Below are 18,421 nucleotides of genomic sequence, written 5' to 3'. Positions count from 1 at the left end.
CATCCTGTAACAAAATGGGGCTATTAATGGTTAGGGGCGACTTTTAAGGTTAATTAGTTGCCAGCTATTAGAACATATTACATTGTGTCAAGAAAAGCAGTGAATTGAAGCTTAATAACATCTGAGATTGTCGCTGACTCTGCTGCTTCTTGCAATGGGATACTTTTTCCGCGTGACGCCTGCATAATCATTGAGGGCGATTAGTTTAGCAGATGGAAAATATACTTCCTTTTTCAATCATTTCTGGGAACTAAAATTGGAAAAACATACAAGTAAAGTAACAGAACATGTTCTTTAAAAACAAATTACACCCCCAACCCGGAACAAAATTCTGCATTGTACAATCACACAGAGTATAGTGTTGTATACATGTATCCCCAATAAATTCCTACGTAAGAAAATAAATAACATAGTGGAGGAATGTAATGTGAGGTTGAATCATAAATCAAGAGGAGCTTCGAAATGTATCCGAGTGTTTATCAATAAATCTGACATTTCTACCTCCGAGTGGGTTTTGCTTCTGAGCTTTACTGCCACATCTGTGCTCGACTTGTGTGTGGCAGCTAGATAGTTAAATAGTTAAAGCCAGGACTTTGTTTAACCCTCTGCCTGAGCAATCTGTTCCGAGCCTTTCTGGCAGCGAGGAGGGGAAAGGGAGGAACGAGGAGCATTTTGCCAGCTGCACACACCTGCGCACTCCTGCTCACATCCACTCTCTCCTGCGCACACCTGCTCACATACTCACTCCTGCACACACCTGCTCACATCCGCACACACCTGCGCACTCCTGCTCACATCCACTCACTCCTGCACACACCTGCTCACTCGTGCGCACACCTGCTCACATCCACTCACTCCTGCACACACCTGCGCACTCCTGCTCACATCCACTCTCTCCTGCGCACACCTGCTCACATCCACTCACACCTGCGCACTCCTGCTCACATCCACTCTCTCCTGCACACACCTGCTCACTTCTGCGCACACCTGCTAACTCCTTCTCACTCCTGTGCACACCGCGATTTGCTACAATTCGGTGACGGCCCATCTGAAATGGTCAACAGAAATAAAATGAATCCCTTTACTGCTAAATGGTACAGCACATAGCCAGAATGCAAGAACTGATTGGGTTAAGAATTAGGGTGTCTTTTCTATCAGAACAAGAAAAAAAAGTAGAAAATTGCTCTTTTGGAAGCTTTTCTTTTATATGACTCATTCGTATCGATCACGACTCAAAAAGTCGGTTAACTTGTCTCAAAATGCTCATGGATATTTCTGCACGCCCATATTATTTATATATTTTCGTACTAGAATGACCACTTTTGGTACTTTGTAATATTCTTTATTGGGCCACGTGAAAATGGATGTTCGTAAGCGTGGGCTTGGAAATGCTTTATTAATCAGACGTAGTCTGAAAGATTCTCACTTTCGTTTCACGAGTACAGCTGCAGAAGTCACTAATGCAGCAGCACCTGGATTCGGGCCTAGCTGTTTGTAACATAGGATAATCTGTATACAATATTCAATATACTAATCACTGTATCACCTTCTGCTACTGCCAGGATGATTACCACGCAGGCGTTAAGCTGTATGATGCGGAGCAATACAAAAAGGCTATTGAGAGATTTGAGGAGGCGCTGAGCGGGTACTACCGCGCAGACGTGGAGTGCAGAGCATTGTGCGGGGGACCCCAGAAGTTTGATGAATATGAGTATGTGGAATACAGCGCGACTCTGTATGAAGCCATCGCAGGTAAGGACAGTAACAGGACGGGGTAATGGGGACAGTGACAGGACGGGGTAATGGGGACAGTGACAGGACGGGGTAATGGGGACAGTGACAGGACGGGGTGATGGGGACAGTGACAGGACGGGGTGATGGGGACAGTGACAGGACGGGGTAATGGGGACACTGACAGGACGGGGTGATGGGGACAGTGACAGGACGGGGTAATGGGGACAGTGACAGGACGGGGTAATGGGGACAGTGACAGGACGGGGTAATGGGGACAGTGACAGGACGGGGTAATGGGGACAGTGACAGGACGGGGTAATGGGGACAGTGACAGGACGGGGTAATGGGGACACTGACAGGACGGGGTAATGGGGACAGTGACAGGACGGGGTAATGGGGACAGTGACAGGACGGGGTAATGGGGACAGTGACAGGACGGGGTAATGGGGACAGTGACAGGACGGGGTAATGGGGACAGTGACAGGACGGGGTAATGGGGACAGTGACAGGACGGGGTAATGGGGACAGTGACAGGACGGGGTAATGGGGACAGTGACAGGACGTGGTAATGGGGACAGTGACAGGACGGGGTAATGGGGACAGTGACAGGACGGGGTAATGGGGACAGTGACAGGACGGGGAAATGGGGACAGTGACAGGACGGGGTAATGGGGACAGTGACAGGACGGGGTAATGGGGACAGTGACAGGACGGGGTAATGGGGACAGTGACAGGACGGGGTAATGGGGACAGTGACAGGACGGGGTAATGGGGACAGTGACAGGACGGGGTAATGGGGACAGTGACAGGACGGGGTAATGGGGACAGTGACAGGACGGGGTAATGGGGACAGTGACAGGACGGGGTAATGGGGACAGTGACAGGACGGGGTAATGGGGACAGTGACAGGACGGGGTAATGGGGACAGTGACAGGACGGGGTAATGGGGACAGTGACAGGACGGGGTAATGGGGACAGTGACAGGACGGGGTAATGGGGACAGTGACAGGACGGGGTAATGGGGACAGTGACAGGACGGGGTAATGGGGACAGTGACAGGACGGGGTAATGGGGACAGTGACAGGACGGGGTAATGGGGACAGTGACAGGACGGGGTAATGGGGACAGTGACAGGACGGGGTAATGGGGACAGTGACAGGACGGGGTGATGGGGACAGTGACAGGACGGGGTGATGGGGACAGTGACAGGACGGGGTGATGGGGACAGTGACAGGACGGGGTGATGGGGACAGTGACAGGACGGGGTGATGGGGACAGTGACAGGACGGGGTAATGGGGACAGTGACAGGACGGGGTGATGGGGACAGTGACAGGACGGGGTGATGGGGACAGTGACAGGACGGGGTAATGGGGACAGTGACAGGACGGGGTAATGGGGACAGTGACATGACGGGGTGATGGGGACACTGACAGGACGGGGTGATGGGGACAGTGACAGGACGGGGTGATGGGGACAGTGACAGGACGGGGTAATGGGGACAGTGACAGGACGGGGTAATGGGGACAGTGACAGGACGGGGTAATGGGGACAGTGACAGGACGGGGTAATGGGGACAGTGACAGGACGGGGTAATGGGGACAGTGACAGGACGGGGTAATGGGGACAGTGACAGGACGGGGTAATGGGGACAGTGACAGGACGGGGTAATGGGGACAGTGACAGGACGTGGTAATGGGGACAGTGACAGGACGGGGTAATGGGGACAGTGACAGGACGGGGTAATGGGGACACTGACAGGACGGGGTAATGGGGACAGTGACAGGACGGGGTAATGGGGACAGTGACAGGACGGGGTAATGGGGACAGTGACAGGACGGGGTAATGGGGACAGTGACAGGACGGGGTAATGGGGACAGTGACAGGACGGGGTAATGGGGACAGTGACAGGACGGGGTAATGGGGACAGTGACAGGACGGGGTAATGGGGACAGTGACAGGACGGGGTAATGGGGACAGTGACAGGACGGGGTAATGGGGACAGTGACAGGACGGGGTAATGGGGACAGTGACAGGACGGGGTAATGGGGACAGTGACAGGACGGGGTAATGGGGACAGTGACAGGACGGGGTAATGGGGACAGTGACAGGACGGGGTAATGGGGACAGTGACAGGACGGGGTAATGGGGACAGTGACAGGACGGGGTAATGGGGACAGTGACAGGACGGGGTAATGGGGACAGTGACAGGACGGGGTAATGGGGACAGTGACAGGACGGGGTAATGGGGACAGTGACAGGACGGGGTAATGGGGACAGTGACAGGACGGGGTAATGGGGACGTGGTATGTTCACATATACTGTGGTAATCAAAGCCATTGCAAGAACAATTCATTTTCATAAGACGTGACACTACTGTTTAATACTATTTATTCATATATAACTCGGATGATCTCGAGTGGGGGTGAGGCAGCATACTGTAGAGGTGATATATAGGAGTGAGGCAGCATAGAGGTGATATATAGGAGTGAGGCAGCATAGAGATGATATATAGGAGTGAGGCAGCATAGAGGTGATATATAGGAGTGAGGCAGCATAGAGGTGATATATAGGAGTGAGGCAGCATAGAGGTGCTATATAGGAGTGAGGCAGCATAGAGGTGATATATAGGAGTGAGGCAGCATAGAGGTGCTATATAGGAGTGAGGCAGCATAGAGGTGATATATAGGAGTGAGGCAGATACAAGCAAATGGTTTACCTGAAGCCAAGGGGACAAGTTGCAGGAAAGGGAAATACTGTAACACCGATATGGAAACCCTTTTATACAATACGGCTGTTTCAGAAACTGAAATATGTTTTTCTAGTTTTCAAATGATGACCCAAAAGGCTAACTCAAAACAGCCCCACGTCCAGTATCTCAGACTGCGCGATGCATGCCGTTCCCCTCTGCAGCGAGTTACAGATTCCTATCTAACTGATGTAAGATTGCACTGGTAATTCAAAAATTGCATTCAAATCCCAAACGTACTTTTTAGAGTCATATCAATATTTCTCTGACACATACAAACATAAATCAAGTGGATGAGTTCAACATTAATCGTCTAATCAGGATAAGGAAAAAGTAAAGGTGATCTGTAAGAACGGGCTATGTTTTTGGGAGAACACATTTAATTGGCAATGCATGTTTTTTATTGGCTTCCGGAGACGCCTGCAATGCATTGATGTGGTAGTGAAAGGGTTCATGGATAGGCAGAGGTTTTCTTTGCAACTCCCTCTACCAGACATGTCCCTGTTTATTGCTGTGTTTGCCTGCTGCTAATCTAACCACACGGCATCTAGTAAGGATTTTAGTGTTGCATCTATTGAACTTTTATACAAATGGAAAATTAAATATTCTTAGAATCCGGATTCATTCCAGCAGCAAAAAACACAAGAATAGAATAGATGCAGTGTCTGTTTGCAGGTTCTCACCAGGTTGAGGAGATGACACTTGAAAGTGCAAGCAGTCATATAATATGTTTGGTCAAATGACTTCACGATAAAGCATGAAATATACTGAGCCCAGGCAAAGAGAACAGCTCCATTGCTATATTTTCTGCATCCAATGATGTAAGTAGAGTCTGGACAGCTACATTTTACAAAGGAGATGGTTTAGTAACAGTACAGAGCAGGAAATTGCTGATTATAGGTGAGAAAATGCATTGGTCTAATAGACATCTGTGGTGTGTGAAATGACAAAAGAAGGTACATAGATGATATACATCATGTGTATCATGTAGGTGGGTCGCGAGAAAGGATTGCGTATTTGAGGATGGGCAACGAGACGAGGGAGTAACTGGGCAGGGGAAAAGTAAGTGTCGTTATATGCTGTATGTTAGAATAGAGATCTCAAGGAAAGAGAGAGAATGAGACATAAGAGTTATACGGCTAAATAGATAGATACAAACACAGCAGCAATGAGTTGTGGGAGTGCCAGGCAGGAAATGTATTGTTAATCCACTTTAAATTTGCGTTGACATCAGAGACAACTTCATCATCACTTTCCGTATATGTTACACGATTGGAACCTGTCAGTGGATTATTTATAAGGTGATACACATTATCAGTATAGAGATGTGCAAAGGACTTCAACTTTGCTGCTCAATATTTTTCATGGTTTTCTCTTAAATGTTCTCCCTTTTCCATAGAATTTAGTGAAAATAACAGTAACTAACAGTATACCAAGGATCGTATTACAGATGTAGCCGCCGGTTTTAGAGCACTCGCCAAGGAAAATCTGTGACCTTCTCACAGTAACTCCCGAGATGGTCCACAGCAGGCTGTAATGGCCCATCGGATTAACACAGCGGGGGTCCCTGTGTTTGAATGGGACTCGCAGTCACACAGCGTGAATTCCATTCAAAAGCAGGGACCTCCGTTGTGTTAATCCGATGGGCCATTAGTCTGGCTGCAGAAATCTCACCGCATTGGATGGGTTTTGGGGCAGAATTCTCAAGGTAAGCGGTCTACAACTGGCCGTTGCAGCTGTATGTTGCATATTGACTTTTAAGGCTTGACCCAAAAAATTGTGAAGCTTGCAGATTTTTGGAAAATTTTCACCTGAATTGGGAACTTCAGCAAAACGTTCATTTCTGTATTCATCCGTTCTCCAGGAGCAATTCTTCAATCTCGGTCAGACCAACATATGTTCAATTTCAGACAGCTGGAAATTCTGATATCGTTCTGTTTCCAAAGTTGAACAACTATCAGAAACATTCTTCGGATCAAACTGCTGAGTGTTGTTCCTCTGAGGGTAGATCTGGTAAAGTATTGTTCCTGAGATTACATAAAAATGACCATCCATTGGAATGGCTATTTTTGGAAGTTACAAATCTACCTGGGAACAAAGAAAGTGATTAATTTCTGCCCCGTACATTTTTCCAATAAGTGACCTCATCTAGTCATAGGAATTTGTTATTTAGATGTCTGCCAGATATCACAATTACTTTATTCAGTAAACCAAAAAAATGTTTTGGGTTGTATAAATGCGTAACTATAGTAACAACACACTAACACAACCCTTCACTTGCCTGAGAGCCAAATATAGTAATTTCATTTGTGTGGATTCTGTGTTTAAAGGACTTGTTGTCATTGGCACAGCAGGGAGAGGGCTCTCTGAAAATAATAAAGAGCCCTGAGAGAGTTATAACACTGAGCCTTTTAAAAACTGAAATAAAGATGAAAGTTATCTCATTAAGCAAATAGGAACCAGCACTAATTTCTTTCTGTGGACAGCTTACCCTTTGTGTATTTCATGTCGCTGGCGCATTACACTTGGTGCTCAGCCCACACACTGCTAATCAAAACCTTTATTTCGCAAATTGTTCTTAAATGGCAGAAGCATAAAAATGCAGCTGTCACAAGCCAGCTGGCTGAAGGGAGATATTTGGCTAAGATTACTAGAGTGTGGGTTTATGTATCATCATCTGATGTATACATTGAGAAATATTTATGCTGCGTTTTCAGCATTTAACTCAATTTTTGGCAGAGAAATAAATACCAAACTTTTCGGTACGTCCAGCTAAGTGAAAGAGAATTATTTTAGTTCATCATGGGAATTACTTGGCAGAATCAGACTGCTCTGCATATTTTGAAGTATATGGAGTTGATAATCTTAAGAAAACACAGCGAGGAAAGGAAACAGAAGCTAGTAATAGAATACCAAATCTGGAATACAACTTCTTGCCAGTCAGAGATATATATATATATATATATATATATATATATATATATATATATATATATATATATATATATATATATATATATATATATGTAGGTGCTTACTGTATTTACCTAAAGGAGCCTCCATTATTCACACTGGAATTCAGTAAGGATAACACTGTTTTCTCTCTCACCTTTTTTCAGAGTCTACAACCATATTTGTCTTTGGAAAATGTTCATTTAATGGTGGTTCTACCCTTATGGGGCCAACATGGAAATGATCTACTGATCTTTAAATTATCTTTTTCAAATATGAGATTTTAAGACCTCATAAGCTAAATGTCATAGTGGGGTCCATCTGTCCCGTAAAATGCAAATATGTTTTCTTTAATACATATATTTTAAAGTTTATTAACTCTATTGATGTTATGTTCCGTCTCAGCACACTTTGTGGTCACTTTGTATATTTCCATTCTGCCAGTCACTCTCCCACCCCGCACTCGGGGCATTCTGTGTGCCTCCGGCGTTTTTGGCTGGTTTTGCGCAAGCGCACTCCGCCGAGGGTCCGTGGCTCACTAGGTCTGCTCCGATTACGAGGAGGGACTAGTGACTCGGTAAGTTTAGGATGCGCGCGCATCTACAGCTTCAATGACGCATATGGCTAGGGTCACCTGATGACGTCTTCTCTCCGCGCCCCGCGGCTTCCACTGGCATGGTGGACTCTCCCTCATTTGGTCATTGCGCAAGCGCGTATCATGAGGGTTGTTAGACCTCACATGCCTCCGGATTAGTAGTTGGAGGCGGAGACAGTAGGCGTCATCTTTGTGTGCACACTAACGTACAGTATATGCACACATCCGAAGATTATTAGCAATTACCGGGGGCGGACCACATGTGAGCTGTGAGTATTGTTGGTCATATTACTTTGTGCCTATATATATATATATACATTGGTTGACAAATCACCAAAAAAATCTACTCGCCACACAAAAAAATCTACTCGCCACCTAGTACCAAACGTGTGCTGCTTGGGCCAATATTTACTCGCCCGGGGGTTAAATCCACTCGCCCGGGGCGAGCAAATGTATAGGTTTGTCGAACACTGTAAAAATATATATATATATATATATATATATATGTTAATAACGTTGTGATATGTATACCTTGAGAAAGCGCTCTGTGAAGCGTGAAGCGTTGGTGGGGTTCTCCGGTGCCCTTTTTTCCATGACCAATAAATAATTTTTTATGGGATACGCACTTTCTCTTCCCTACTTTTTGATACTAACAGTAGTGCTCCTCCAGTTTGCTTCCCTTCTGCTTTCGATAAGAGCAATACGGGATAATAATATTAGTAATCATATTATTAATAATGACAATAATATAGGCTTTGCTCATAGCAGTATGTTGTAAGCCTGGGGGTCTCAAACTCAGTCCTCAAGGATCACCAACAGGCCAGGTTTTATGGATATCCCTGCTTCAGCACAGGTGGTGCAGTCGTTGACTGAGCCATCTGTGCTGAAGTAGGGATATCCTGTAAACCTGACCTGTTGGTGGCCATTGAGGACTGGAGTTGGCCACTTCTGGTATATACATTGGAGTGCATACAGGCTTCATGATCAAATACTCCTGTGTTCTCTGTCCGCATGCTCAGGCTTTCTGATTGGACGGGGAGGGTTGGGCTTGTTTTTGGCAATGCACAGGAACAATATGGGCACATGCTTTGCTTCTTACACGCTTTTTTATGTTATTACAGCATTTGCTCGGGACGGGCGCTTGTGAGGATAGCTGGGTTGCTTAGCGTTTTACCGATTAGTTTTGCAAAGTCTCTAACCTGAAATCAGACACTTTTAACAAAGTGGCCATTAAACGCGGCCTTATCCTTTAGTCCCATCCAGATGCAGTTATTAACGTTGGAAGTGAAAGCATTCACCCAGGAAACAGCTGCTCTGCCGTTTTTAACATTAGCTTCGCAATGAGTGACCTTGTTTCTATTAATATGTGCAAGCTGCGTTTTAACGTGTAACGTTTAACCTGTAAGCTCTTGGACAAAAACTGATTGTATCTGTAAACTTTACACCAGGGGTCTCAAAGTCAGTCCTCAAGGGCCACCAACAGGCCAGGTTTTATGGATATCCCTGCTTCAGCACAGGGGGCTCAATCAGTGGCTCAGTCTGCGACTGCACCACCTGTGCTGGAGCAGGGATATCCATAAAACCTGGCCTGTTGGTGATCCTTGAGGACTGAGTTTGAGACCCCCAGGCTTACAACATACTGCTATGAGCAAAGCCTATATTATAGTCATTATTAATAATATGATTACTAATATTATTATCCCGTATTGCTCTTATCGAAAGCAGATGGATATCACAGAGAACTATAGGGCTGGGAACGGCAATCTTTAATATTCATTCCAATTGCATCACCAAATTGCTGAATATTTTACAATACTACTTACTTTTCCAAAATGTGTTTTTTTTTAGAGGACGCTACTCAAAAAATGTTCTCCCTGCTGTGTCTCGTAACAATAACATGGGGAGCGGTGTTTGTCATTTGGATATAGTGAGTCATAGGGTTCTGTATCTCAGCTTGGATTCATTACCATGCTGTATGCAGTTTCTGGGGCCACTAGCTGTGAAATCAGGCAGTAATATGACAAATTACTATGGGCCTTATTCTGCGTGATAATCACATATAATCGCCATTTACTTCAATGGGGCTTTCCGTGCAGTGTCGCCAGATCGGCGCTATCACACGTTATAGTGTAAGGCCTTATATTGCAGAACTGGAACTGCACGGGATTGGATAGGAACGTGAGCTGGGCCGCGGGTCTGTATTTCCTTGCCCAGACTCTCATACCGTACGCTTCAGCTCAGCATCCAAAGCTTTGTTGTTCCACATGTAAAATGTATTGGAATGTTGGATATATGACTGGAAAGTGTATATACAGTAAGTGGCAAACACATTACAATGATCCCAAGCAGAACTGTGAAACGCGTGAGCTTTCTCCTGGACAGAATTGTTGTCCTGTTTGTAGAAGATTTACTATCAAATAATCCAGCTGTATCTAAGATTTCTGACATGCGTAGAAACCAGCAAATCACATCGTGAACCTGCTCTCAATCCAGTTCTGATCCCTCCAGGGCAGAGAGAGGCTTCAATACGTACAGGAGACCGTGGGTTGGATTGGACTTGCATTGCGTGTCATATATATGTTATACTGTATATAGCACTGTGCTAAGGAAAACAAAGATAATGTAATGTAATGCATACAATGCTAAGACTATTAGTAATAGACCCTTTGTGTTCACAGGGGGTTCTAAGCTGTAATAATATGGATTTAAAGACCTACTTCTCCAGTGCCAGAATAATATGAATAATTACTTATAGACTGCCTTTTCAAACTCGTAATGTGGTGTTCCATGAAACCCAGCATCAGTCATGAAGCTAATTCCTGTATGTCTGCAGCTTCTTCTGTGTTATAGGCAGTGCATAGGGATTGGTAATCAGCTCAATGTGGAGGTTACTGGCAGATTAGCTGCTTCAGCGTTGGAAAGTTCCATTAGGAAAGCTCAAGCTTTCTACCATTGTCAAAGTCACTGGAACCTTATTAATGATATTCCATGCGCTGCATTGGTAGCAGCACGTACACACGTACACAATACACAGGCCTGAGGGTTTGGTAGCAGCACGTACACAATACACAGGCCCGAGGGTTTGGTAGCAGCACGTACACAATACACAGGCCCGAGGGTTTGGTAGCAGCACGTACACAATACACAGGCATGAGGGTTTGGTAGCAGCACATACACAATACACAGGCCCGAGGGTTTGGTAGCAGCACGTACACAATACACAGGCCTGAGGGTTTGGTAGCAGCACGTACACAATACACAGGCCTGAGGGTTTGGTAGCAGCACGTACACAATACACAGGCCTGAGGGTTTGGTAGCAGCACGTACACAATACACAGGCCCGAGGGTTTGGTAGCAGCACGTACACAATACACAGGCCTGAGGGTTTGGTAGCAGCACGTACACAATACACAGGCCTGAGGGTTTGGTAGCAGCACGTACACAATACACAGGCCTGAGGGTTTGGTAGCAGCACGTACACAATACACAGGCCCGAGGGTTTGGTAGCAGCACGTACACAATACACAGGCCTGAGGGTTTGGTAGCAGCACGTACACAATACACAGGCCCGAGGGTTTGGTAGCAGCACGTACACAATACACAGGCCTGAGGGTTTGGTAGCAGCACGTACACAATACACAGGCCCGAGGGTTTGGTAGCAGCACGTACACAATACACAGGCCCGAGGGTTTGGTAGCAGCACGTACACAATACACAGGCCTGAGGGTTTGGTAGCAGCACGTACACAATACACAGGCCCGAGGGTTTGGTAGCAGCACGTACACAATACACAGGCCCGAGGGTTTGGTAGCAGCACGTACACAATACACAGGCCCGAGGGTTTGGTAGCAGCACGTACACAATACACAGGCCTGAGGGTTTGGTAGCAGCACGTACACAATACACAGGCCTGAGCGTTTCATTGTGTTTATTTTCCAAATGCAGATCACTACATCCAGATCCTTGCTTGTGAACACGAGTGTGTTAGAGAGCTGTCCACACGCCCCGGGCGCTTATCACCTATTGAGAACTTCCTCCCGTTGCATTACGATTTCCTACAGTTCAGCTACTACAGAGGTAACAAGAACATGTTTATGAAATTCTCCCCAATACCAAGCGTAATCACTTCTTCTTTTCACGTATTTTCTGTAGTAACAGAGGAGGGAGAGGGCAGAGGGCTGTGATACCTTTTATAGGACCAACAAGTAGTTGATATATTACAAGCTTTCCAGTATGGAAAACTTGTAACATATCAACTGCTTGGTGGTCCAATATAAGGTATCACAGCCCTCCTCCCTCTCCCTCCTCTGTTACTACATGGAAGACAGGACCAGCCTGGTGACCCCCCCCTTCTTTTCTTATTTCTTTAAATTGTGCCTGCGTGATTTTTTTTCTATGTTTAATTGAAAGGTTGTTATTGGGCAAAGCCATTTGGCGCTTTATTCTTGCACGGAGCAAAGTGGATTATCACGGTATGCACAAAGCCCCGAATACCTGTGATAGCAACATATGCAAAACTGGCGCGTAGCCGCGACGTGGCGATCGCCTCGCTGAAAAGGGCTCACCCGGCGATTTCTTTCTGCTGCAGAGAGAGACGCCTCTCCCTGCGCAAATCTCGCCAGAGATCAAAAGTTTTTATTGTAAAATGTAATACTAGTGTATTGTAGCAGGGGGTCTCCGGAGCAGAACCTCGTTGATTTGAGGTCCGGGGACCCCCTGCTTCCCGAGATACAGGCCCGGTATTGAGGTACCGGTAACTCCTATGCATTTTATTCCCACGGTCACGTGACACAGGACATTTAAATGCATAGGAGTTACTGGAACCCCATAACGGCGCCTATCTTGGAAAGCAGGGGGTCCCCGAACCTCAAATCAATGTGCTTCTGCTCCGGAGACCCCCTGCTATAATACACAAGTATTAAAACTCAAATAAAAAATTGAACAAATGTGTTGCCGTAGCAGCTATCCGCTATGGGAATGAAGCTGCTTTAATGTCATTTTTATTAATAGTGTGCAGGAGCAGGGGGTCTCCTGAGATGAACCGCATTGATTTCAGACTTGGGGACCCCCTGTTTCCCGAGTTACAGGCCCTGCTATGGGGTGCCGGTATCTCCTCCAGTATTTAAAACCACGGTCATGTGATGCGGGCGATTTTAAAAATGGCTGCGATACCGGCACCCGATGCCCCATACCGGGGCCTGTAACTCAGGACGCAGGGGGTCTCTGAGGCAGAAATCAAAGCGGTTCAGCTCAGGAGCCCCCTGCTCCCGCACACTATTAATAACATTTACATTAAAGCCGCTTCATTACCTTAGCGGATAGCCGCTATGGTAATGAAGGAGTTGAGACACAAGTGCAGGATTATTGGGGGTAATTGCCCCCAATAAACATTGCAATATGTACTACCCACCAATACACAACCCACCCCCTGTGCCTCCAACAACCCCTATGCCCCCCTATCACACACAAAGGCAATTTTTTGTTTTTATATGTGGGTAGCGGGGGACAGTGGTTAATCCCTAAATTACTATAGCGGTTATTAACCGCTACGGTGATTAAGGGGTTAGGGGCCATTAGATTTGTATTATTTATTGTATTATTTCTGGCAACGGAGGACATGGACCTGCAGTATGCTGATGAGGATGCCCTTCATGATGGCAGGGGTACGTAGAAAGTTTTATTTACTTGATTTATGCTGACTGGTTAATGTTTGATTTTATAATGGGCAAATGAGCTATTATCCATATCTGGATAATAGTTATCTATACTGTATGTGTTTGGGGGGGCGGGGGGAGGTATATTTATTGCAATGTTTTCCACTTTTTTTTTGCAACAGGATTGGTACCGCAGGCCAGCGGAGACCCCCCAGGGACCCCCACCGGCCTCTTGTATCAATCCTGTGTTTAAAATGTATGTGGGGCACAGGGGGTGGGTTGTGTATTGGTGGTTAGTACTTATTGTAATGTTTATTGGGGGGCAGAAGGGGTGAGTGAAGGGCCAAGTACCCCCTTCACTCACCCCTTCTGCCCCCAATAAAGCTGCTTGTTGTTCCTTAACCCCTTCATTGCCTTAGCAATTAGCCGCTAAGGTAATGAAGTTGCCTGTAAATGCATTTTTAATGCATAGGATTCATGCTGGGGGTCTCCGGTGCTGATATTAAGGGGTATCAGCTCCGGAGACCCCCGGCATCAACCTGATGCAGAAAAAATGCATTTTGTTTCTAAGTACCTCTCTCGCCGCTTGTCGGCAGCTTCCCTCCACCTTCCCTCCACCTTCCCTCCACCTCCCCTCCACCTTCCCTCCACCTTCCCCCCCACCTTCCGCCCACCTTCCCCCCCACCTTCCCTCCACCTTCCCCCCACCTTCCCCCCCACCTTCCCCCCCACCTTCCCCTCCACCTTCCCCTCCACCTTCCCTCCACCTTCCCCCCCACCTTCCCCCCCACCCTTCCCTCCACCTTTTCCTGGTGGGAGCATTTTGAGAGAATCTCCATTCTGGATTAGCCTCGGGGATAAACTAATCGGGGCTGCTAGAATTGTGCGAGTTTGAGAACCTGCCGATAAGTGGCTTCCGCTGCTCGTTTGGTGATTTTATTTTCTTGGAATACAAAATATGCCGAAAAAGTCTTTAATCGGCGACTTATCGGGGCTTTTTGGTGAAAAGGCCTCGATAAGTGGCTTATCAGTGCTTAGTGCGTAGGCCCCTAAATGATTGATTTTCTGTATACGGGATGTTTAGAATCATATGAATCATCAAAACAATCCCGGCTAGTGGGGTCCTTTACTGCTTTTCAATGGTAATATATATGCCACACAGCTTTATTAAACTACATTGTGGCTACAAAATAAACCCTTCTCCATGTCTGCACCCCTAGTATAAATTAATAATATTGCTAACTCTTCAGTGATTTGTTCCGGCTGTATAGCCTAAACCAGGGGTGGCTAACTGAGCCGGAGCAAGGATATCCTGAAAACCTGACCTGTTGGTGGATCCTGAAAACCTGACCTGTTGGTGGCCCTTGAGAGCTAAAGTTGGCCATCCCTGGTCTAAACAATGTGCTATATGCCCGGGTCTCTCTACTTTCACACTCCAATTCTCTGCTTGTATGTAAAGGTATAGCCTGTGATTTGGGCCTATTATTATTTCCACCTCCTTTATTGACCCCTGATTTGTTTGGTCACCTCTTTGCGAGTGTCCCGTAACCGCACTGGGTTTCCTTTCAGTGGGTGACCATGTGAAAGCCCTGGAGTGTGCCAAATCTTACCTGCTCTTCCACCCTGGGGACACAGATGTGTCGGAAAACGTGAGCTTCTATGAAAGCCTGTTACCCGAGGATCTGAATCCAGAAGAGATCAAACCTAGACAAGTGAGTATGAGCCCCGTGCAATATGTGCTGGTCTGTTAACCTCCCAAACATGTCATGTACCCTCCTATTCCTCGTAGGGATCAACCTCCTCAGTATCAGAAGCTTCACTCACAGGTGAACCAAGAGGCTACACTCTATATTATAACATCCATATATTATCTGCCCTTTTATCATTTACGTATGAGAAAGCTATGGGATAGCTAACAATAAATGGTACTGACGCCTCCCTTGACACTGTGACCCGCTTGCTTTTCCAGGACGCTGCGCAGTTTGTCAGACGCCACAGGCTGGAATCTGAAGTCATACACGCGGCGTCCGCTGGCCTGGGCTTCACGTATAATGAGCCGGTAAGTCGTGTCCACGGGCGTGTGAATATAAATTCCCTTTACTTAATGTGCTCTATATTTTAAACTCTTCTGGACCGTCCCTTATCCCAGGGGTGCGCAAACTGGGGGTGCGCAAACTGGGGGGGGGGGGTGCAGTGCTTATAGAGGCCCTATTCTCTTCCCCAAAGCATTTAAATTAAATGTCGGGGGGCCGCAAGAGGACACTGTAGGTTCCCTTACCATATCTCCGGCAGCTTTGGGTGACGCGTCGCCATGGCAACGGGGCGTCAAATGATGCAGCGGGGTCACGTGACGTTGTGTTGCCATGGCAATGCAACGCCACATGACCCCGCAGCGTCATTTGATGCTGCAGACAAGGTAAGGGAGCGGGGGAGAGCAGGCAGGGAGGCGCTGGGGGAAAGGTTTGCGCACCCCTGCCTTAACCCAGTCACTGCCAGGGGTTATTTTCTGGTGTGCATCAGATGTCCTGCCATTTTCAGAAAAGAACATGGCGGCTTTAATAATACCCGGGTCTTCGCTGGCATCCATTTTTCTTCTCACTGAAAAATGCCGAGATCTGTGGGCAATAGAGCAGCTGCTCCTGGATAACGGAGAAATCCTCCCTATCGAGCCCCCCTTTTTATATAGCGCTGAACCCCACTACTTTACGTTCCGGGGACACCCCAGTTCCCAAGGCACTTACTGGTTAAGTTCCCGGTATTACTTACTGTGAACTTTTTACGGAGATTTAAATGGCCGCCCAATAGGAAGCTACAACCGATGGTGTCGCGGCTTCCTACGGACCTGAGATTTGGCAGCCATTTTGTTTCTCCTAGATGAAGATTGCAACTTCACTGGTAGGTATCTCAGAACTAGGGGTTCCCCGGAGCGACAATTTGTGACGTTTGGCTCCCAGGGGCCCATTGGTCCCCATCCTATAAGAAATTGGGGACTTAAAAAAATTGGAGTAGGGATAACTTGTTTTTTTTAATATGTTCAAAACATAGGGGGATTTGTACTGTAACTTGTCCGTTCTGTGGGGACAGTAACGCATCGCTGAGCAGTGCGCGTGTGTTGAAATACACGATGGACATTATCCGAAGTGAACTAAACTGATCTCTATTTACGCGGGGGCCCCCGGAAACTGCTGCGTGGGACAGAAAAACAGCCGGGTGGAGACTGAGATGGAACGGCTCATTTGGTTACAACACTGTTCAAAAGTAGATGCAAGCCATTTATAACGAGCAGTCACCCGCAGAACAAACGTGTATGAAAGGGCATTGAAACGCTTTCTTTCTTAAGGAATGTAGGTGAGGACGGGCCTCTCGCCAACACCGCGTCATTTAGCTCAATAGGCCAACTCCAAGTGTTTTTATTCGATCAGCAGAGCAGAACTCGCTGGAATAAAAGTGAAGCTTCTTTGCCTCATTGAGTAAATATCTCTGAGACGCACAGGCTGGATTTTAATGCAGCGTAAAAACAGGACTTATGGACATTCAGTTATATTTATTTTGTTCCTGTTGAACTGCTGGCTTTCCTATCACAGATATATTCACCATGAGGGATTATTTTAATGTGCACTTATATTTACAAACACAAACAAAAAATGTGCTTTTACGATTTGTTACCAACTTATGATGGTTTAAACCTTTTCCTTCAGGATCCGTGTACATTGCTTTGCTGGCATCTTTCTCTGTATTTACTTAAATGTCCAAATGATAATATTATTTCACGAGTCTCTGTCATTACTGTTACTAGCTTAGGTGATATGTGCTCGCAGGTCGGAAGTCCCAAAGTAATACCATATATTGTGCACTGGAAACACAAAAATAAATATCATTTTTGTAGGAAAAATCAGTAGGGTTTCAAAACTGATTTTACTCATTCACAGCACATTTCCGAAAGGCCATGTCTGCAAATACCGGGGTGAAACAATGTTTCAATACATCAAATACATTTGTGTCTGTGAGGCCTCTAAAAGTAGGGCACTTAATTGGCAACTTTTAGAGAATCATAGTAAAAAAACAAACGCTTTGTATTTATACCGTGACTTTCAACTCCAAAAATGCTTCAGTATTTCATTTCAGAGGCATTCATGCAGCCACCTCAGGGAGGGAATTGTGGCGGCAGGTTTTGTAACTTGAAGGCTCCAATGGGAGCAGTAGCTGAAGGGCAATATTATTATAACTATTCAACTACATGTGCCAACCACCAAAGCACAGGGAGAACAGTCCATTCAGGCGGGGGAGATCAGTCCATTCAGGCGGGGGAGATCAGTCCATCCAGGCGGGTGAGAACAAGCCATTGAGTCAGGGGAGAACAGGCCATTGAGTCTGGGGAGAACAGGCCATTGAGTCTGGGGAGAACGAGCCATTGAATCTGGGGAGAACGGGCCATTGAGTCTGGGGAGAACGAGCCATTGAATCTGGGGAGAACGGGCCATTGAGTCTGGGGGAGAACGGGCCATTGAGTCTGGGGGAGAACGGGCCATTGAGTCTGGGGGAGAATGGTCCATTGAGTCTGGGGGAGAACGGGCCATTGAGTCTGGGGGAGAACGGGCCATTGAGTCTGGGGGAGAACGGGCCATTGAGTCTGGGGGAGAATGGTCCATTGAGTCTCGGGGAGAACGGGCCATTGAGTCTGGGGGAGAACGGGCCATTGAGTCTGGGGGAGAACGGGCCATTGGGGCTGGAATTCAACT

The 18,421-nt window shown here is 46.6% G+C and overlaps 1 protein-coding gene across 1 annotated transcript in view; it reads left to right on the top strand.

The window, feature by feature from the left end:
- The window catches only part of P3H2 (prolyl 3-hydroxylase 2), a 136,140-nt gene that overhangs the window by 83,427 nt on the left and 34,292 nt on the right, over nucleotides 1-18,421 (top strand). The window contains exons 3-6 of the mRNA XM_075571036.1: nucleotides 1,563-1,752; nucleotides 11,974-12,105; nucleotides 15,252-15,394; nucleotides 15,652-15,741. Of these exons, the coding sequence (XP_075427151.1) occupies nucleotides 1,563-1,752; nucleotides 11,974-12,105; nucleotides 15,252-15,394; nucleotides 15,652-15,741 (555 nt within the window). The remainder of the gene's footprint in view (nucleotides 1-1,562; nucleotides 1,753-11,973; nucleotides 12,106-15,251; nucleotides 15,395-15,651; nucleotides 15,742-18,421) is intronic.

Source organism: Ascaphus truei, chromosome 14, assembly GCF_040206685.1.
Source record: "Ascaphus truei isolate aAscTru1 chromosome 14, aAscTru1.hap1, whole genome shotgun sequence".
NCBI classification, from domain to species: Eukaryota; Metazoa; Chordata; class Amphibia; order Anura; family Ascaphidae; genus Ascaphus; species Ascaphus truei.
This window is presented reverse-complemented; position numbering and strand designations above follow the sequence as displayed.